This window comes from Sinocyclocheilus grahami, unplaced genomic scaffold, assembly GCF_001515645.1.
Source record: "Sinocyclocheilus grahami isolate Dianchi unplaced genomic scaffold, SAMN03320097.WGS_v1.1 scaffold270.1, whole genome shotgun sequence".
NCBI classification, from domain to species: Eukaryota; Metazoa; Chordata; class Actinopteri; order Cypriniformes; family Cyprinidae; genus Sinocyclocheilus; species Sinocyclocheilus grahami.
The window spans coordinates 1683352-1705070 of NW_015505449.1; the positions used below are offsets into that span (position 1 = coordinate 1683352).

At 37.9% G+C, this 21719-nt stretch overlaps 2 protein-coding genes and 1 pseudogene across 12 annotated transcripts in view; all 3 read left to right on the forward strand.

Annotated features, from left to right (window-relative positions):
- The window catches only part of LOC107599732 (ATP-binding cassette sub-family D member 4-like), an 8458-nt pseudogene extending 2163 nt beyond the window's left edge, over positions 1-6295 (forward strand).
- Positions 6296-10314: 4019 nt separating this feature from the next.
- LOC107599733 (obscurin-like) lies at positions 10315-21591 on the forward strand. The gene is made up of 17 exons (XM_016291415.1): positions 10315-10460; positions 11782-12886; positions 14381-14650; positions 14746-15006; positions 15251-15553; positions 15662-15928; positions 16010-16116; positions 16362-16530; positions 16839-17114; positions 17471-17746; positions 17881-18156; positions 18493-18768; positions 19215-19490; positions 19676-19951; positions 20303-20578; positions 21444-21550; positions 21583-21591. Exons 2-17 carry the CDS (start codon positions 11791-11793, stop codon positions 21589-21591), a joined length of 4521 nt encoding a protein of 1506 aa, XP_016146901.1. The 5' UTR covers positions 10315-10460; positions 11782-11790.
- Positions 21536-21719, forward strand: part of LOC107599682 (obscurin-like) — a 61665-nt gene continuing 61481 nt past the window's right edge. For all 11 annotated transcript variants that reach the window (XR_001610691.1, XM_016291352.1, XM_016291355.1 and 8 more), the window contains exon 1: positions 21536-21719. Coding sequence is in view for 10 of the 11 variants with exons in the window: in XM_016291352.1 (XP_016146838.1) it covers positions 21602-21719 (118 nt within the window). In the remaining variant the exon portion in view is untranslated.

Consider the following 21719-nt stretch of genomic DNA (forward strand, 5'->3'; position numbering starts at 1 on the left):
TTCAACCCAAATATTCAGATGTGTGCAGCACTTTTATGGAGGACTGTTTCCTGATCCTGGGAGAGTACACTACAATGCCAGCTGTTCTGACTCAAAGACTTCTATATTTAAAGAGTTTTTATATTTTATATATTTAAAGCGAGTTTTTTGGGAAGTGTAGGGGTTGTTGCTTGTCATTTCTCCGATCACAAATGCAGACATGGTTTTATGTTTAATTAATCCATAATTATGTCCCCACTGGATGCAATGAATGCCTCGTTTATAATGGGTTTTAATGTTTTTGAATCATCGCTCCGGCCTGACAGGGCATCATCACAATATGGCAAGGGGCGTAACATTTCCGTCACACGCTTGAGGTATTCGGCCAATCAAAACGCACTGGATAGCTGGCCAATCACAGCACACCTCGCTTTTTCAGACCGATGAGCTTTGTAAAAATCACTGTGTTTCAGAAAAGCGGGGCACAGAGGAGAAACAATAATGTACAGTATGTGGAAAATAATGTGTTTTTTACTTTAAACCGCATAAACACATTTCATTACACCAAATACTGTTCTTTTTAGCAGCGTCATATGACCCCTTTAATGCCAGTGAAATGTTCTTGCATCTTTTTGTCCATCTAGTTTTGCACTGAAAGATTTGGTAGGATAACTTATCTTATTTGAGTTTTTCTTACCTTTTTGGTGCTGCAGTGCTGGCTGGATTGGATTTGTTAGCATCTTCGGCTACTTTGTGGCTGGAACCATCATCAACAAGATCTTGATAGGACCCATCGTGTCCATGCTGGTTGAGCAAGAAAAGTTGGAGGGAGATTTTAGGTAGACCTATACAAAATGACACAATTACATTCAGAGATGCTGAAGCAAACATCACATGCTTATGGATTTTTGGTGGATCAGATTTTATTCTCTGGATGATTGCAGCTCTATTTCAGCAGTTCTCTTTTGCTTTCCATGTTCTTCCAGGTTTAAACACATGCAAATTAGAGTGAGCGCCGAATCTGCCGCTTTCTGCAGGTTAGTATGCATTTTGAGTTTTTATCTAATCACAGAGCAAGAGATAATTTGTTGTTTTTGTTCAGGGCAGGTAAAGTGGAACACATGCGGACTGACCGGAGGCTGCAGATGCTCTTATCCACTCAGAGAAGCTTGATGAACAAAGAGCTCTGGCTTTACAGTAAAGACTCCTGAATTAAATTGGCATTCAGAAGATTGTATATATACAATTTTTGTGAAATAAAATGTGCAGTATTCCTTACTGCTGTTACTGAAAATATACAGTGGCAGAAGAGAAAGCTCATTTCATGCACCTAAAGTTGGCATGAAACAAGTTGCAATCGTCTTTTCTTTCCTATTATGATGCATATCTGAGTGAAACAGCGTCTTGAACAAGAAAAAAAAAACACTGCAGTATTTCATAAATAAGAATTGTCAATTTTGATTTCATGGAGACTTTGTGATTTGACTTTAAATGTGTCATTTTGCAGGCATTAAGCTGCTTTATCAACCTTAGTATGAAATAATAAAGTCCCTCTGTTCTGTTCAAGGTCGAGGTCAAGGTCAGTTTATTTATATAGCACATTTAAAAACAGCTAGTGTATGCCAAAGTGCTGTACATATACAAATAAGTAAATATAGAGAATTAAGAGAATAAAAAGAAATGACTCAAAACACAATCTATACAAAACACATTAACATATACAAACATACATTTCAACCAAAAGCCAAGGAATACAGATAAGTCTTCAGGCGGGATTTAAAAACAGGAAGGGAAGGCGCAGATCTAATGTCCAGAGGTATGCTGTTCCATAGTCGAGGACCAGCTACAGAAAAAGCCCGATCCCCCTTAAATTTCAAGCGAGAGCGAGGTATATGCAAGAAAAGTTTATCAGAGGATCTGAGAGAGCGCGAGGATTGCTGATAACTGAGAAGTTCGGACAAATATGATGGGGCCCTTCAGCAGTGCAGACTCGGTGCTATGGTGGGCTCTAAAACCAGACTGAAATTTGTCTAAAATATTGTTTTGTGAAACAAATGACGATAATTGATTTAAAACAATTTTCTCCAAGATTTTAGACAAGAATGGCAACTTAGAAATGGGGCGGAAATTTTTTTAATTGGTTGTGTCTAAATTTGGCTTCTTAAGAAGAGGCGTGATCACTGCTTGTTTGAGGCATATAGGCACATGGCCACTGTCTAAGGATCTGTTTATAATAGCCAGTACACTAGGGCTCATAGTATCCAGGACCTCTCTAAAGAGCTGGGTGGGGATAACATCAACAGGAGACGTGGTAGGCTTAATCTTGTGAACTATATCGCCAAGCTCAGAAAGGGATATTGGTTCAAACCGTTCAAAAAAAACATGACAAGTGAGTGGTTCAGAGGGGTCATGACTGCACATTGTAACAGTAGACCGTATGGCATCCACCTTTCCCATAACAGAATGTAGGAAAGCTGCGCAGGTCTCTGGAGTACTGTCCAGACCAGAAGTGTTAGCAGGAGAAAAAATAGTATTTAACGTATTAAACAGAATTTTTGGATTATGTGAATTTTTAGATATTAATTCAGAAAGATATTAATTTTTTGCATTTTTTACAGAATGCTGGTAGGCAGAAAGAGCGTTTTTCAAGAGTTCATAAGACACTTGCAGTTTGTCTTTATTCCATTTGCGCTCAGCTTTCCTACATTCCTGTCTGAGAACTCGTATATCACTATTTATCCAAGGTTCTGAACTTCGTTTGGGTTCACTACAAATGCTTATTGTTTTGCTTCTTTTCATTTCAGGTGGAGTAAACACCTTTGACTACCTGGGCAGTATCCTCAGCTATATAGTGATCGCGATCCCCATCTTTGCTGGAGAGTACGACGGCCTGACACCTGGAGAACTGAGTGCTCTTGTCAGTAAGGTGAGTCACTTCAAACTGTATTTAATGTGGTGGACTTTAAGACAAACACAAGTGTTTCTGCTCTGAGTGAGCCTCTGTTGTACACAATAAGATGTTAATCACATGTCTCTTTCAGAATGCTTATGTCTGCATCTATCTGATAAACTGCTTCACGCAGCTCATAGATCTCTCAACCACAGTGTCTGATGTCGCTGGATACACGCACCGGTGAGATGCACTAAGACGGCTTAAAAGCACTTATTACACGGCTCCGTGTAATAAGTGCTTTTAATAACATCCAGCGGTATGTTATTCCCACATAACAACCGCCAAATTGAATAACACACCACTCATCCGGGTACTACGAGTTATCTTGACCGGTACTACTTATATGCTTAACGAGTCACTCCACTATCGTTGACTGTCTGGTACCATCTTGTGACTGAAAACACTTAACCACCGCGTGTTACAATGGAAGACTTCAGCATTAATTTCAACATATATAGTAAAAACAAATCTTTTTAGCCGTGTAATAAGTGGGATAATGTACATCCAGCCGGTTGTTATCTCAGAATAAACACTGATCCCTGATCCTGATCACCCTGTCGGGGTTTATTCTAAGATAACAACCGGCTGGATGTACATTATCCCTTACATGTGTGACCCTGGACCACAAAACCAGTCTTAAGTCGCTGGGGTATATTTGTATTAATAGCCAAAAAAACATTGTATGGGTCAAAATTATTGATTCCTCTTCAGGAACTCGAGCTGCGTCGACAAACGCTAGGGGAACGCCTTCCGCGATCCACGCTCTGAATCGTATGTGAAATCAGTCCAATAGCTGAACGGGACGTCACGGCGGATGACGTCATGACCAGGAAGCTATAAAAGCACGTGCTAACCTGAGACGTTTTTCTTTTATGCCAAAAATCATTAGGATATTAAGTAAAGATCATGTTCCATGAAGATATTTTGTAAATTTCCTAAATTTATTCAAACTTAATTTTTGATTAGTAATATGCATTGCTAAGAACTTCATTTGGACAACTGTTCTCAATATTTCGATTTTTTTACACCCTCAGATTCCAGATTTTCAAATAGTTGTATCTCGGCCAAATGTTGTCCTGTCCTAACAAACCATACATCAATGGAACGCTTATTTATTCAGCTTTCAGTTGATGTATAAATCTCAATTTCTAAAAATTGACCCTTATGACTGGTTTTGTGGTCCAGGGTCACATATTTTATTGTGCATCAGTGTTATTATGATTGTTCGTTGGTTATTCTAAAAATAGTCTGCTTTCTCTTTCTTTTGGTTCCAGAATTGGAGAACTGCGGGAAGTGATGGCAGATATTGCCAAGAAACAGTGTGACCAGGATCAGTACGATCCACTTTCAAAGGATGAACCTTACAGGTCATTTAAAACTAACTGAAAGTAATTTAGGATGCAAGTATCAACAAACAATATTGGTTCACAGTATTTCAAGACTCGAACTCAAGATCTAATACAGATCTAAAAGAGTGCCCTGTAGAGGTAGTCCTGAATGCACAGGACTGCACAATGATATACTATTATAGTTTTGGTTTATTATTTTAAATGAGGTTTATTTATGTTGGTGATATTTGTAACAATAATAATAATTCTCTATCAGTGATTGGGAGCTTCAAAGTGTCCCAGCAGACACAGCGTTTGAGCTGGACCGTCTCTCCTATAAATCACCCGTCTCAGTGGAGCTGCTGGTGAAGGATCTGATCCTAAAGATCAGTCAAGGAACGCACATGCTTGTGGTGGGAAACACGGGAACGGGGAAGACCTCCCTGCTCAGGGTCCTCAACGGCCTGTGGGAACCATGCAGTGGTACATGACAGAAATCAGAGAAGATAAAAGGATTGTTGAAAATATGAATTGTTGAATCATATTGTTTTTCTGTTGCTCAGGTTCTGTGGAAATGACCACATGTTTTGGACCGAGGGGTGTGCTTTTCCTGCCACAGAAAGCATATCTTACTGATGGCACTCTCAGAGAGCAGGTGAGAGAAGAGAAAACCATTTGTTGTCATGATTATGCACAACTCTACATATAATAAACTAGTTTTTATTATTGTGAACAATAATAATAATTTATTATATATATATATATATATATATATATATATATTATATATTTACTTATTTTAAACATTGATTTATTATTATATATTTGTTTGTACTTATTTATTTTAATATACACTAATTTCTTTTAGGTTATCTATCCATTAAATGATATATATCCTTCCTCAGGTACAGATAAACCTAATTAAAAAAAAACTAAAAAAACTTAATGATATGCATTATTTAAATAATAGATTAATATAGCTCAAATATAATGTACTTTTGAATTACAACTGTGTATGAAATGTGTTATAACAATAAACCTGACTTTTTTGGCAGTGCAAACTTGTCAAGATCTTGAAAACATCGTTGTGCCAATTAAGTGACACACTTCTGGTGGTGTAAATATAGATTATGATGACATTTCATACTTTTAACCAATATAAATTCTTCTTTTAGGCTCTATAGATGATGAACGAATACTAAAATACCTGGAACTTGTTGGATTGGTAAGACTTAACTGATACTGTAATGTCTATTATTGATTTTATAATATGATCACTAAGGATGTTTTGAGTTCAATACGCTTTCCTCTTTATATTTTCCTGTTTTGTTTTGTAAGTAGCATGTCTTTGTGTATTTTGTATGTTAGTCGAATCTACTGACCAGAATTGGAGGACTGGATACAAAAGTAGACTGGAACTGGTGAAAAATGAGTATTGATATCTTGAATATAAAACAATGTGTAAGTTTTAAGAACATAAAAATGAAATTCCCTCGTTTTTCACAGGGATGATGTTTTATCGCCAGGAGAAATGCAGAGGCTTTGTTTTGCTAGATTGTTTTACCTGCAGCCCAAATATGCAGGTCAGTTCCTGCATAGTCTCATCAAACTTCCTGTAGTTTTAATTACTATAATCAGCCAGATGATCCCATTCATGAGTAAGACATGCAGTTTGTTTCAGTACTGGATGAAGCCACTAGCGCTCTGACTGAGGAGGCTGAGGGTCAGCTCTATAAGGCCTGTAAACAGCTGGGAATGACCCTCATCACTCCGGGTCACCTAGCACTCTGGAAAAGGTGATGATCTATGACCGTTACACATTCACTAACACAACATGGCAAACATTATTGTACACTTTTGTATGGCCTGTACTTAGAATTCTTTATTTGTGCTCTTTAAACAGCATCATGATATCATGCTGCGACTGTGTGGAGGTGGCCAATGGGAGCTCACCAAACTCAAAGAGGCGTGAACCTTCAAACTTACCCATTAGAAAGAGAAAATATTGGTCCGTTTTGTGGTTATGGGGGCATTCATGCTTGAGACTCTAGAAATCTTGTTTTCTTGACAGTGTACAGTCTACTGAAGTTCCTGATACACTAATGCAAGTCTTTTTGCTACTGTTTGTCTCAATTTACTTTTCGTATAGCAATATATAAGGTTTTTTGTTATGCAAGTATATGCTGCTTCATGCAACCTTTATTGGTTGTTTCTTGCCAAATGGATTTAGAAAAAAAGGGATTTTTGTAATGAAGGACATTTAAAGAGTATTTCAAGAATCGTTTTAGATAAAGTGCCTATAGAATGTAATTCAAATATATATTTTATTAACATGACTGATATTATACTATTAATGTATATTAATGTATTTAACTATTAATATGTTTGGCTGCATTTATTTATGTTATTCTGGAGGGAAAAAATATATATTTTTGTGTACTTTCTCTGCCTGACCAGTAGAGGGCCAACATTTTCCAGCCACAGAGCTAAATCACAATTTAGTTTAATTAAGCTCAGAATTAAAATAACTCACTCTCTATACCTAATACATACTCTAGTGAATGAATTTGGGCTAAAACTACTTCTGAATTAATAGTTTTTCTCAAATGCATTATTTTAAATGTATTTGAGAAAAAGAAGACAAAAGTATTTATCACACAAAGGTGTGGAAGGTCTGGAGGAAGTACAGTAGACGGTAAGAAAAAAAAATGTACTGCTCCACGTCCCACTATATCTCATTGCTAGAATTCAGTATATTTAGCTCCAAGTTAATATTAGCCAAGTTTCTCGCTTCGTTTAGAAACAACTTGATCTGTTCTGCATTTTGTATTTATAGTATTCTGTATATATATGGCATACATACTACCTCTGGCCACAGTGAACTGTATGTATCTCAAAGTGTTATCAGTTTATCTGTTGCCATGCAGGGAACACTTATAGTAGGTAGAGTTTAAACAGAACTAGTACTTAGAAGAAATCATGGATAATTTGCATAACCAGACATTTATATTTTAAGCATTGCAGTGCAAGCACTTGTCTTACAGTAAAACCAGGCAGGATTGTGAAAGTGGCACATTTGCAACCTAAAGCAGCATAGAGCTGAGCTCAAAATGAACCCTCTCACCAAAGAGCTCGACTGATCCCACTGCTTGAGTTTCAGGCAGTTTTAAATGTGAGCCTGGCAGATCTGCTGCTGTCAATCAATATATAGGCACGCTGGAACAGATAACGGGAAAGACCCACTAGTCATTCAGGAAAATATGAGACAATCAGTAGAGGAATAACTAAATCATCACAAGGGTTTGTGAGAGGGTTCAGATGAATAAGTATTCAAATATTTTTTTTTTCTGTATTGAGGTGAATTGAATTTTAAAATTTAAACCAACTGCTTAAATCGACACTGTAATTTTGCAGGATTGTATAAATATACTTACTTTACTTTACTTTTAGTCATTTAGCAGACGCTTTTATCCAAAGCGACTTACAAATAAGAAAAAGTAATTAAAACTAAAAGCTAAAACTCTATAAATACTATATATACACACACACACACATTTAAGAAAACAAAATAAATTAAATAAAAATGACAAATGCATACAACAACATTTTAAAACTAAACATTTAAATAAATAAAAAATAAATAAAGCTAAAAAATTCAAAATATTAAAAGAACAAAAAATATGAGTATAATAATGATTCAAACATAACACTAAACCAAACACCAAAAAACAACTACATATGTGTGTGTACAGCCACACACATATACATGTACATATATATAAATACATTATTATTTCATTTCCATTTTGTATGTTGAAGTACTGAAATAACTCAAATTAAATAAAACTAAAACTTAATAAAAAGCCTATATAGACATAATAAAATGACAACATTACTACAACTGTAACTAAAACAGATAACTAATACAAATCAAACGACAGTAGTTTATCAGTAATCCTAAAAAAAATAACACTGCCAAACACACATGCTAAAAAAACAACTTACTGACACATAGTAAGAAATGGCTATAAAAAACTGAAACAGAAGTGAAACGAGTAGTAGGAAAGAGGAGAAATAAAAAGTGATACTTATGTCCCTTTAAATATAAAGTTCATAAAGGAAAAGAATGTTAATCATTTTGGTAAAATGCCACAAACCTTGAGAAATATCAGTCAGTATTATGAAACACTGTATTAACAGCATACAGCATGTTTTATAAAATGAATGCTTCCAAAAAAAAAACGTATTAATAACAATAGGCCTAATAGCAATACAACTTGATTTGTCATACTTATCATAACGTAATTTAAAATCATGCTTTTTTTTTTAAGATTTATTTTTTGGCGTTTTATGCCTTTTAATTAGATAGGACAAGCGAAGTGGGTGGGATCGGGAAAGGTCCAGTGTTGCCAACTTAGCAATTTTGTTACTAAATTTAGCAACTTTTCAGACTACCCTAGCAACTTTTTCTTCCAAAAGCACCTAGCAACAAATTTAGCAATTTACAAAAATTAATTTGGCAACTTTTAGCAACTTTTAATAAGGACTCAGACTATAAAAAGGCACACATTTTCCATCCAAATGACAAATATAAAGTTCATAAAGGAAAAGAATGTTAATCATTTTGGTAAAATGCCACAAACCTTGAGAAATATCAGTCAGTATTATGAAACACTGTATTAACAGCATACAGCATGTTTTATAAAATTAATGCTTCCAAAAAAAAAACGTATTAATAACAATAGGCCTAATAGCAATACAACTTGATTTGTCATACTTATCATAACGTAATTTAAAATCATGCTTTTTTTTTTTAAGATTTATTTTTTGGCGTTTTATGCCTTTTAATTAGATAGGACAAGCGAAGTGGGTGGGATCGGGAAAGGTCCAGTGTTGCCAACTTAGCAATTTTGTTACTAAATTTAGCAACTTTTCAGACTACCCTAGCAACTTTTTCTTCCAAAAGCACCTAGCAACAAATTTAGCAATTTACAAAAATTAATTTGGCAACTTTTAGCAACTTTTAATAAGGACTCAGACTATAAAAAGGCACACATTTTCCATCCAAATGACACAAAAAGAGGAAACCACAGCAGTACACACATCACGAGAATTGAGTTAGCTGATATTTGCAATTGTTCAATTGAATAATAATTGAATAATTTGATAATTGAATATTTGTTCATTTATGATACACTTTGTTAGTAGTTTGTACCTGCGATTGTTGATCAGTTAGTACACTATCATCCATTGTAACCCTGTAACCCAAAAACACAATGTGTAATTTAAAATGCAGGGGAAAAAAAACATTACAGAAAATGATTTCATATTAACATAGTAGATTGTGCCTTATTTTTACAGACTTTTCTTAGAGTGTAGCATACTAACTAACTACTAATACACTGCTTAAAGCACAATTGTTGAGAATGTGTAGAATTACTAGTTTACTAGCTACTAAAAAAACTTAAATTGTAATCATTCAAAAATGTGTACGTTTTCAATAATTCAATGTATTTAAAATACAGTTATTTATATTTTAATCTTATATCATGCATACTATTTTACAAACAAATCTAAATTAACATATATAAAATATATTTTTTGCTGAGATTTGATGATGTGACAATTTTGCGTTGTGATTACGCAATGACATCACAACATCATTTAGCAATAAATCGACCTTCCTTTAGCAACTTTCTCTGAAAATTAGTTGGCAACACTGGAGCCGGGACTCGAACTCGGGACGCCCGAAGCCCAAAGCCGCTACATGTCAGCGCGTTTAATTATTTACTGCAATAGTGATACCTTGAGCCCATAGAATGTAATAAAAATAACGTGCCATTTGTTACTGCAATAAGTAAATAAAACAATAGCTTTGTAGAAACTTCAACAGCTTTGGAGAAACTGCCTAAACTGTTAAAACGGTTTGCCATACTGTGGCTGTTCAACAATAAGAGTCACTTGACCTCGGTCCGACATTTGCTCCGGTAAGTGACGGATCTATTTTCAACGGGAGGTTGGACCGATACGGGAGCGTCACACAGAAAGCAAAGACACTGGGGGATAAAACACACTGTCCTCCACCTCTACAGTTCACGGAATTTACCTGTTTTGACGAGGATATTTTCACATGCCAACATCGGATATTTATGAACATCTGCACCGGTTTATATAAGTAGCTTAAGTTTAAGGGGGAAAAGGTAAGAGGCTATTTTTTTTTATCGTTATGAAATATTGAAAGGTGAAACTTTTAATATCTGATTCTGAGGGAAGACTTAATTCTCTCGATTTTTCAATGTTTCGATGTTATTTTATTAGATATATGTCGCAAATTCAACAAGGCTGAATTGATTAGGCTACGTTTATTTATTATATTGTTGCTCAGTTGCTTTTAATTACGAAAACGATTTATTTCTATTTATTGATTTTATTTTTTTGCAAGGAGAGATCCACACAGGCGAAAACGTCTGTTGCTCTTTGAAACGAAATTTGTAAGTTTAGGGGAAAAAATGCCATTGACAAAAGCGCGCCTATCACACAGCAGGTCAGATCTCTTCTACAAATGGACATAGTGCAGACTGAGCCCGACAGCTGAGGTTATTTTTGGGACAGGCAGCTCAGGGTAGTGAGGTGTTAGAGATGGCCAATGTCATGCTTTTCAAAGACCAACATCCCTTTGTTTAACTTTGCTATACTGAAATTCCACCTCATCAGTACAACCTGTGAAATCTCTGTGGTGAGATTTCACTAGATCAGCCACTGTTCTGTTGGAGACAGTAGATGCAAGTTGATGACCTCTTCATACAGGGCTTCCGAGGCTCTTTTACATTGTTCATTCTGTGTAAACTTCTGTCAAAAGTGGACCATGTTCATTTTGACCACCCATGTTTTGTGGTTTATAGTCCATGTGCTCTGATGTCATCTAAATACTAGTGAACTCCTTAACAATGACAATAACTTTTAGTCCCTTTACATTCACAGTTGTTCTTTTTTGGGAAAATGGACCAAAGATATAAATGTCTTGTCCTGCTCTACAAAGATATTGCTCCTGATTTTTTTTATTTGAGTGACGTTATTACAGTATATCATTTCAGGTTGTGTAGTGCCATTATGATAAATACACAGAAAAATATGAATTCCCAAATAAGGCAAATTTGTTTTAATGCTTTGTTTATACACTTGCCTCTTTCAACCAAGTAGCATAATCACAAATTTGTTGTGGGACACTGGAGAGGTTTGAGTGGGCATCTCTAAAAGTAGGCATCTCTCATTTCTCAAAATGGCTATTTAAGGATCTTCTTGACATTTGTCATTAGCAGACCCACTTTATTCAGACTGACTTACAGTATGCTAATTTGAAAAGCAGCTTTTCATAAACGTCCTTGAGATTAGTTGCAAGATTTAATGGTGACAGGGTGCAAATACGTAAAACTTTGATAAAATCTCGAGTTCTTATGTTTCTCCTCTATGCGTTGACCACAACTTTAACTTTTATTAAAGTGTGTTGTTTTATCTCTACAGAAAGCAGGAATGGATCAAAATCTATTTGGCGGGGCTCCACGCTTCCTAACTCGACCCAAGGCCTTCTCGCTGTGCGTGGGACGAGATGCCTCCCTCAGCTGCACTATTGTGGGAACCCCTGTTCCTGTAGTCACCTGGGAGAAAGATAAGATGCTTCTTTCTGCAGGTGGACGTTTCAAAACAGTAGAAGATGGTGATGTTTACCGACTTACCATCTACGATCTAACTCTAGAAGACAGCGGTCAGTACATGTGTCGTGCCAAGAACAATGTCGGAGAGGCATATGCAGCTGTGACCCTGAAGGTGGGACTGCCGGAAACTGTGATTGATCGGGCCCCATTGTTTACAGTAAAGCCTGTCTCCTCCCGTGTGGATGTAGGGGGTGATGTTACCTTCTATTGTCGGGTGGCAGCCCATCCAGCACCCAACTTTGACTGGGAAAAGGATGGTCGCTACCTGGGTGAGACCAACCGCATCAAGATAACCTCAGAAAATGAATCCAGCTCCTTGAGGATCCAGGGTGTTCGGAGCTTGGACAGTGGTACCTACACCTGCCGTGCACAGAACTCCATTGGCCGTGCTCAGACCGCTGCTGCTCTGGTGGTCGACCTTCAAGATACTCGTCTCCTGAATGCAGACAAGAGCACATCCCTCCTCTCACACATGCAGAAGCGGAAAGAAGAGATGCGGAAGGACATCTCCTTATACCGCACCATGGAAAGTTCCTCAACCACGCATACAGCTTCATCTTCCATGATCACAGAGGAACGTGGAAGCTTGGGACTCGCCTGTGATCAGGAGCAGAGGGTTTCGGCCTTAACCAGCATGTTGCCCAAAGGTGTGTTCACCCGCACCTGTATGGTGACCGAGGGTAAACATGCAAAGCTTAGCTGTTTCGTCACAGGCCATCCCAAACCTCAGATCATCTGGAGGAAGGATGGGATGAACATCAGTGAGGGCCGCAGACATGTTATGTATGAGGACCAGACGGAGAATTTCATCCTCAAGGTGCTCTACTGCAAACAAAGTGATAATGGGCTGTACACCTGCAATGCATCCAACTTGGCTGGACAAACCTATAGCGCTGTGCTTGTGATTGTCAAAGGTAAGAATAATGTTTGCAGGTATTTATTCTTGGCCACTTTATTCATCCTAATTGATCCATCTGCTGTCAGAATGAGTATGTACATTCAGTTTACACTCGGATCAAAGCAGATATTATTTCTAATGTGGGGCAGAAACATTTTAATGTTTTAAACTTTAATGTTTACTTTAACCCCATATAATGTTTGAAGCTTGCAAATTTACATAAACGGAGTAATCCTTTTTGGGAGTTTTCATTTGTGGCTTGAACAACCAGATCCATTTATACTTAGCTGAGTCATGTCTTGTGTACGTCTCCTCCTGAGGTGGTTTGAGTTTTTGGATTGCTATGTCTTGGATTGTTGCTTTACACTTGGTCTTTTCCTAATGATAAGCCAATCAGTAAACAAAAGTGGCCAGATGTAAAACCCCCTTTTGTGAAATCATAAAGAAAGTCAGCACAATAATGACCATGTTAAAATTCGGTTGGCCCTAATAAATCACCAACCTTTACATTAAAATTGTATCAACTAATGACAGTCATCTTTGCCTTTCAGTTCAGTCTCTGCTTAGCAAAAGTGCTTGCAAGTGTTCAAAGAGGGTGTAGCATTACACCTATTTCTGCTAGTGATGATTAGTTCACAGTTGTTGTGATAGCTAGCTGCAAAATCACTTCTGACACCGTTATGTGGGTGACTTTCCAAGTGACATCTTCAGGGTTTGCAGCATTAGTCTACTGTATATCCTAATTATTTGTTAACTAAGCCTACATTAAAATAATGATCTTCACAGAAGTATACATTCTGTATTTATACAGAGTTCTAATTTTAGCCAGAAGTGTAGCAATAATGTTTTGCTACCTTGTTCCTGCATCTTAATCTCGACTCTCATGCCACAGGCACCTAAGAGAAAGGTCACAGAAACTTTGCAGAATACGAGTCCAACGTTGCAGTGCAAAGTGCAGTGGCTTCCATGTAAAGGGATTAGGAGTGTGAAGTTCATGACATTTAAGGATGTTTTTTTGTAAACGTTCAGATTTCAAATGATTGACTTCAAGCTGGTAAAGTAGAACCAAAGGCAGTCTGGATACAAACATATTAAACCTCATATAATGTAAGAAATGCATTTATTTTATTTGATGGTCAGCTTTTTTCTTGCCTTATATGCTGTTGTTTTTTTAAGGGCGTTTCCCCCTTAAATGGACCCAATATACATACAGTAGACTTAAAAGTCTACCACAAAATGAACCACAAACAAGCAGGTCCTTTTGTGGTACACGTTTAAGTCCACTTGTATTGTGAACACCACAAAGGTCACTTGCAGCTGGTTTCCCTTCTGGTTCACTTTAACTGAACTGGCTTAGGTTTATCTGAGGTATACTATATGTGAAACCATCCTATGTATTTATCATTTGCCCCAATCAATTTGAAACCAAATTGTAGGACACTGCCAGATCATGACTGCCAGCTAAAAAGAAATTGTCTTCTGTATGCTCACTAACATGTATCCTTGCCAGAGCCAAAGATTCCGTTCAAGAAGAAGCTGCAGGATGTCGAGGTGAAGGAAAAGGAAACCGCAACTCTTCAGTGTGAGGTGCCAGTGCAGAACACAAAGGCCAGCTGGTTTATGGAGGAGACCCATCTGGAGGAAAATGCCAAGTACCGCATGGATGTGGAAGGGACCCTGCGCCGCCTCACTATTCACAATGTCACCACCAATGATGATGCCGTGTACATCTGTGAGATGAAGGAAGGCAGCCGCACTGTGGCTGAACTTACAGTGCTGGGTATAAGCTCTATTCCAATATGGGTGGCCAGAATGATGAATAACCTGGTGCAACACAAAAGATATTCTTCATGTGGTTTTTCTCTGCACTTTCAGGCAACATCACTAAAAAGCTGCCGAGGAGGACAGTGGTGCCGGTTAGCGATACCGTGATCTTCTGTGTGGAACTGGAGAAACCAGTAGATGATGCATACTGGACCAGGAATGGGGAGAGGCTGAAAGAGGACTCCCGAATTATTATCGCCCGCATTAACAGACAGTACACACTGACCATTCGTGAATGTACTGCAGAGGACTCGGGTGAGGTGGCTTTCATCGCCCATGACTGCAAGACATCCACCCGCTTCTCTGTCACAGGTGAATGCATTTGTAAATCAGACCACAACCTTTCCACAAGATTTTACAAGGGGTTTCCTATGTTCTTACAATTTGCAAATGTCATACTGTATGTACCAAATCGAATGACACCGCTGCTACTTTGTGGTGACTGTACTTGTGCATTTCTTTGATAATGTTTCAACAGTCAACACAATTGCTTTTGACATTTAGAGAGATTTCATTTCTTTAACCTGATTAACAATATTATAAACTTTGATCTCAGCACCAAGGAAACATCCCCCAGATCCCCCAGCTGAGCCAGTGGTGCGGAACAAGACAGATTCATCGATCACACTCTGCTGGTCTCCACCAGACAGTGAACGGCCTGTGCCCATCACCGGCTATATTGTGGAGCGCAGGAAGGTGGGAGCCCAAACCTGGGTTAAAGTCACTAGTACAACTGTGTTTAGCACTGAATACACCATCAGTGAAATTCCAGAAGAGGCAAGCTATCAGTTCCGTATCTCAGCGGTCAATGATTTTGGTCAGAGTGCCTATTTGGAGGTTCCTGGAACGTTTTACCTTGGTGAGAAAAACATAGTTTTTTTGCTGTCGATGTTCTTCATATTTAAACTAATATAAACTGTTTTAAATCAATGAATTCCATTAAATATATTGAAATGTATTTGATCAGAGCCCACAGCGTCAGTGAAGACAGGCCTGGTGAACTGCAGTGCACATGTAGGTGAAGAAGCAACCTTCACTGTGGAGCTCTCAGCCGTATGTTCCAGCTCCTGGACCATAAATGACAGAATGATCCGCAGTGGATTTGAGTATCTGATCACACGCTCAAAGACCACACACACGCTGGTCATCAGGGAGGTGTCCATGGAACTGAATGGAGCACAGGTCAAGTTTGTGGGTGGCGGATCTCAGAGTGTTGCCACGCTTGGTGTGAAAGGTAAGAAAGGAACAGTTTCGGAAAACTTAAGTAGAATAACTTCAGTAACGTTCCTGATATTTTTTTATTGATCTTCTCTAGTCGCACCTGCACGTTTCACCAGTAAGTCTTCTCAGGTGGAGGTATTTACTTTCAGCATGCTCTCCTCTGCTCAGATGTACACAGAAGTGTCCGATTCAAGTGTCCAGGTGACAACATGCTTTTTTTTTTGTCCTAAAAAAAAAAGAAATCCACAATAAACTAAAGGTGTATTAAAAAAATTATCCTGTCCCAGTTTAAACTGTCTTGTTCGACCAACTTTGAGATACATTGCCCATACAAAAGGGACAAATTCCAAATATACAGTATAATAAATGTGTGGGGGCATGATGGGATGTAGTTTTTTTGTTTGTTTGTTTTTGAAAGTTAACTACATGTACTGTCTGTGCTTTAGGTTGTTTGGATGAAGAATGGGAAGGAGCTGAGAATGGGTAAAAAATATGAAGCCACAAGTGTGGAGCGCAAACGAATACTGACAGTCCACAATGTTGACCGTGAGGACGTGGGCATCTATGAATGCATGTGTGATGGCGATAAAATGTCTGTCCAACTTGCCCTTAAAGGTGAAACAAGCCACTTTCCTCTTCAGTTACTGACCTTCAGTTGTCTTGTTTTTTATAGCCTCTATATTTATATTTAAAGCCTTAAATATAACAAATTATATATACAGTTAGTTTACATACATCAAAGTGGAACAACTTTAAATTGTAATTATAATGAAGAGCGCATCCTGCCAAATAATAGTAGAGAAATACATAGTGGTGCATGCTGTTTAATTTAAATCAGTGCTGAGTAGTGAGTGCTTCATATTCCTAATCATGTCAAAATCACAGAGAGGTGTGGCATCTAATCTTACATTTTCTCCTAACAGAAGAACCAGTTAAGTTTGTTAACAAGCCGAGGGCTCAGCCCCAGGAGAGTGATGCTCTGGTGGGCGACGTGGTGTTGAGCTGTGAGGTTGCTTCTCCTGGAACTGCTGTTGTGTGGAAGAAAGAACAGATAGAAATAATGGAGGACAAGAGGACAACTTTTATATCTCAGGGGACACAAAGGAAGCTGGTCATCAGGGGTGCCAAGCAGAGCGATGAAGGACACTACTCGTGTGAGACGGCAGAGGACAAAATGACATTCCTGGTCAAGATAAAAGGTAAGACTATGCGCTAATTAGTCTAAAAACTAAAATTTTAAATGAGCAGGATTAATCAGACATGCCACAATACCTAATTAATGTCATAACTTTATGGTTTTTGAACTGTGAAGCTAAACTCTAAATGCTCCTACAGCTAATAAAAAATAATACAAAATGTATTATTATAAACTTGAAAACAGACATTTCCAGATTAGTCTCCGGGAAACAATCACTTAGAGGTTGTTGAAATTTGCACAAAACATGTATTATTAAGCCAGTGTGTTTTTGTCCATTTGGAGATGCTTGAGGTCTTTTTGCAGTCCTGAACAGCATCCTTTTTGATGTTTCACTAAAACAATGAATGTCCTTTTTAGAAACTCGTGCTGCTTTCTCCAACAAGGACTCTTATCAGAAGGAAGTGAAGGTTTCTGCCTCCCGAATAGCCACACTGAGCTGTGAAGTTTCTGATGCCAAAACTGAGGTGAAATGGTTCAAGGATGGCAAGCAGTTGATTTCCAGTAAGACTGTCCACGTGGAGTCAAAGGGCAAGAGCCGTCAACTGGTGCTGGAGAATGTGGAAAAGAAGGATGCTGGAGAATATACTTGTGAAGTTGGAAATGATAAGCTGGCCTTTAAGATTCGGGTGGAAGGTAAGAACGACATATCAGTGTTTTGACTTTTTTTAAGGTCCCAGTGATTCAATCAACCATGTCCAAACCAATGTTTATATAAAACTAAATGCAGTTTCTGTTACTGTATTCCTAAATCTTGATTTCTGTACCAGACATTCAAGCTGCCTTCTCCAACAAGGATTCCTACCAGAAAGTGGTCAGAGTAGCAGTTTCTCAGAAGGCCACACTGAGCTGTGAGGTTTCTGACTCCATGACTGAGGTGAAATGGTTCAAGGATGGCAAGCAGTTGAGCTCCAGTAAGACTGTCCACATGGAGTCAAAGGGCAAGAGCCGTCAGCTGGTGCTGGATAATGTGCAGAAGAAGGATGCTGGAGAATATACCTGTGAAGTTGGAAATGAGAACCTTGCCTTTAAAATTCAAGTGACAGGTATGGAAATGTCCTTGTGTTTGTCTGTTGGGTTAAACAAAGAGTTTGATATATGCATTGCATTTGATCAAAATATTCCACAAGATTTTATTAATGTGTTTTCAAGAAAGTGGTACAATGACAAGTAGAAGAATTTGTTGCCCATCTCAGTGGTACAGATCCAAAAACAAGTTTCATTCTGCAATGTAATTAGCTTTTTTGTGGATTGATTTGCAGTTTACATTGTTTTCCTAAATTCTCAAGCATCCAGTCTTTGCCGTATCTGTTGTATATAATCTTGAGTGATATATTTACTCAAAGCATACTGTTTTCTGATATTGTCCATTGCCCAACCAGACATTCAAGCTGCCTTCACCAACAAGGACTCCTATCAGAAGGAAGTCAAAGTAGCAGCTTCCCAGAAGGCCACACTGAGCTGCGAAGTTACTGACCTTAAGACCGAGGTGAAATGGTTCAAGGATGGCAAGCAATTGAGCTCCAGTAAGACTGTCCACATGGATTCAAAGGGCAAGAGCCGTCAGCTGGTGCTGGAGAATGTGGAGAAGAAGGATGCTGGAGAATATACCTGTGAAGTTGGAAATGAGAAGCTTGCCTTTAAAATTCAGGTGACAGGTATGGGAACATCCTTGTGTTTGTCTCTTGGCTCTGTTTCTATTTGATTTTTCTTCTTTATGAAAGAAATCAAAATTACAATCAATCAGTGAAGCTTGACAAAAGCTAATTTTACATGTAGAAAAAGAGTTTGTCCTTTGTGAAAGAGACCATTGAGTAAGATACAATTAACTTGTGTTTGTAGATTTAGTGACGCAATTATTCTGTTCAAAAATAGGTAATTTTAAAACTAAAAAGCAATTACTTGCTTATTTCAATGCTACTGAAAAAGTAATGGTCTACAGTGAGATTTGGATTTGTTTGCTTAATATGCATGCTATGATTTTTGATCTCTGCTGGATTTCTCAACCTTTCAGTCCTTGCAGTATTTGATATCTATTACTTAAAGTAAAATATTTACTCTTTTCTAATATTGGATCCATGTTCCAATATGCCTGCCCAACTAGATATTCAAGCTGCCTTCACCAACAAGGACTTCTACCAGAAGGAAGTCAAAGTAGCTGCTTCCCAAAAAGCCACACTCAGCTGTGAGGTTTCTGACCCCAAGACTGAGGTGAAATGGTTCAAAGATTGCAAGCAGTTGAGCTCCAGTAAGACTGTCCACATGGAGTCAAAGGGCAAGAGCCGTCAGCTGGTGCTGGATAATGTGGAGACAAAGGATGCTGGAGAATATACCTGTGAAGTTGGGAATGAAAAGCTGCCATTTAAGATTCAGGTGACAGGTATGGAAACCATTTTGGATTGTTAATTTTGGTTCTGTGCATCTTGACAGTCTTCTTTGGGTTATTTAAAAGCTGTTATGAAAATATTTCTTGTCTCTTGTCATATTCAATGTAATTGCAAATCTAGTGTTGACTTTCTCTGTAAATAGGCAAACTCTGAATTAAGTAAACTCTCTTCTTGTTAGAGCTCAAAGCTGTATTTACCAACAAAGACTCTTATCAGAAGGAAGTGATGGTTTCAGCCTCCCAAAAAGCCACACTGAACTGTGAAGTTTCTGACCTCAAGACTGAGGTGAAATGGTTCAAGGATGGCAAGCAGTTGAGCTCCAGTAAGACCGTCCACATGGAGTCAAAGGGCAAGAGCCATCAGCTGGTGCTGGAGAATGTGGAGAAGAAGGATGCTGGAGAATATACCTGTGAAGTTGGAAATGAGAACCTTGCCTTTAAAATTCAAGTGACAGGTATGGAAATGTCCTTGTGTTTGTCTGTTGGGTTAAACAAAGAGTTTGATATATGCATTGCATTTGATCAAAATATTCCACAAGATTTTATTAACGTGTCTTCAAGAAAGTGGTACAATGACAAGTAGAAGAATTTGTTGCCCATCTCAGTGGTACAGAACCAAAAACATGAAGACAAAAACAAAGTTTCATTCTGCAATGTAATTAGCTTTTTTGTGGATTTATTTGCAGTTTACATTGTTTTCCTAAATTCTCAAGCATCCAGTCTTTGCCGTATCTGTTGTATATAATCTTGAGTGATATATTTACTCAAAGCATACCGTTTTCTGATATTGTCCATTGTCCAACCGGACATTCAAGCTGCCTTCACCAACAAGGACTCCTATCAGAAGGAAGTCAAAGTAGCAGCTTCCCAGAAGGCCACACTGAGCTGCGAAGTTACTGACCTTAAGACTGAGGTGAAATGGTTCAAGGATGGCAAGCAATTGAGCTCCAGTAAGACTGTCCACATGGATTCAAAGGGCAAGAGCCGTCAGCTGGTGCTGGAGAATGTGGAGAAGAAGGATGCTGGAGAATATACATGTGAAATTGGAAATGAGAAGCTTGCCTTTAAAATTCAGGTGACAGGTATGGGAACATCCTTGTGTTTGTCTCTTGGCTCTGTTTCTATTTTATTTTTCTTCTTTATGAAAGAAATCAAAATTACAATCGATCAGTGAAGCTTGACAAAAGCAAATTTTACATGTAGAAAAAGAGTTTGTCCTTGGTGAAAGAGACCATTGGAGTAAGATACAATTAACTTGTGTGGTTACACTTTACTTGAAGGGGTGTGCATAAGACTGACATGACACCTTCATAATCATGACATGACACATACATAATCATGACATGACACATGTCATGAATATGAAGGTTTTTTATGCATGTTTATGACAACTGTCATTAAGTGTCATTCACTCAGTTATGTCATTTTTAATGCAAAGATGACATTGTTTGAGATGTCTTTGTTATGGGCTATGGTTAGGGGTAAGGGTAGGGGTAGGGTTAGGTCAAATAATGTCATATTTGCATTAAAATGACATAACTGAGTGAATTACACTTAATGACAGTTGTCATAAACATGCATAAAACCTCCTTCATATTCATGACATGTCATGTCATGATTATGAAAGTGTTATGTCAGTTTTATGCACACCCCTTCAAGTAAAGTGATACCACTTGTGTTTGTAGATTTAGTGATGCAATTATTCTGTTCAAAAAGAGGTAATTTTAAAACTAAAAAGCAATTACTTGCTTATTTCAATGCTACTGAAAAAGTAATGGTCTACAGTGAGATTTGGATTTGTTTGCTTAATATGCATGCTATGATTTTTGATCTCTGCTGGATTTCTCAACCATTCAGTCCTTGCAGTATTTGATGTCTATTACTTAAAGTAAAATATTTACTGTTTTCTAATATTGGATCCATGTTCCAATATACCTGCCCAACTAGATATTCAAGCTGCCTTCACCAACAAGGACTTCTACCAGAAGGAAGTCAAAGTAGCTGCTTCCCAAAAAGACACACTCAGCTGTGAGGTTTCTGACCCCAAGACTGAGGTGAAATGGTTCAAAGATTGCAAGCAGTTGAGCTCCAGTAAGACTGTCCACATGGAGTCAAAGGGCAAGAGCCGTCAGGTGGTGCTGGATAATGTGGAGACAAAGGATGCTGGAGAATATACCTGTGAAGTTGGGAATGAAAAGCTGCCATTTAAGATTCAGGTGACAG

What these genes read in the sequence shown, in the direction of transcription:
- LOC107599733 (XM_016291415.1), top strand. Translation starts at nt 11,791, where the DNA reads ATGGATCAAAATCTATTTGGCGGGGCTCCACGCTTCCTAACTCGACCC. An exon ending in TGTCCAACTTGCCCTTAAAG is followed by an intron (nt 16,531 to 16,838) that starts GTGAAACAAGCC and finishes TTCTCCTAACAG; the next exon opens with AAGAACCAGTTAAGTTTGTT. An exon ending in CTTTAAAATTCAGGTGACAG is followed by an intron (nt 20,579 to 21,443) that starts GTATGGGAACAT and finishes CTGCCCAACTAG; the next exon opens with ATATTCAAGCTGCCTTCACC.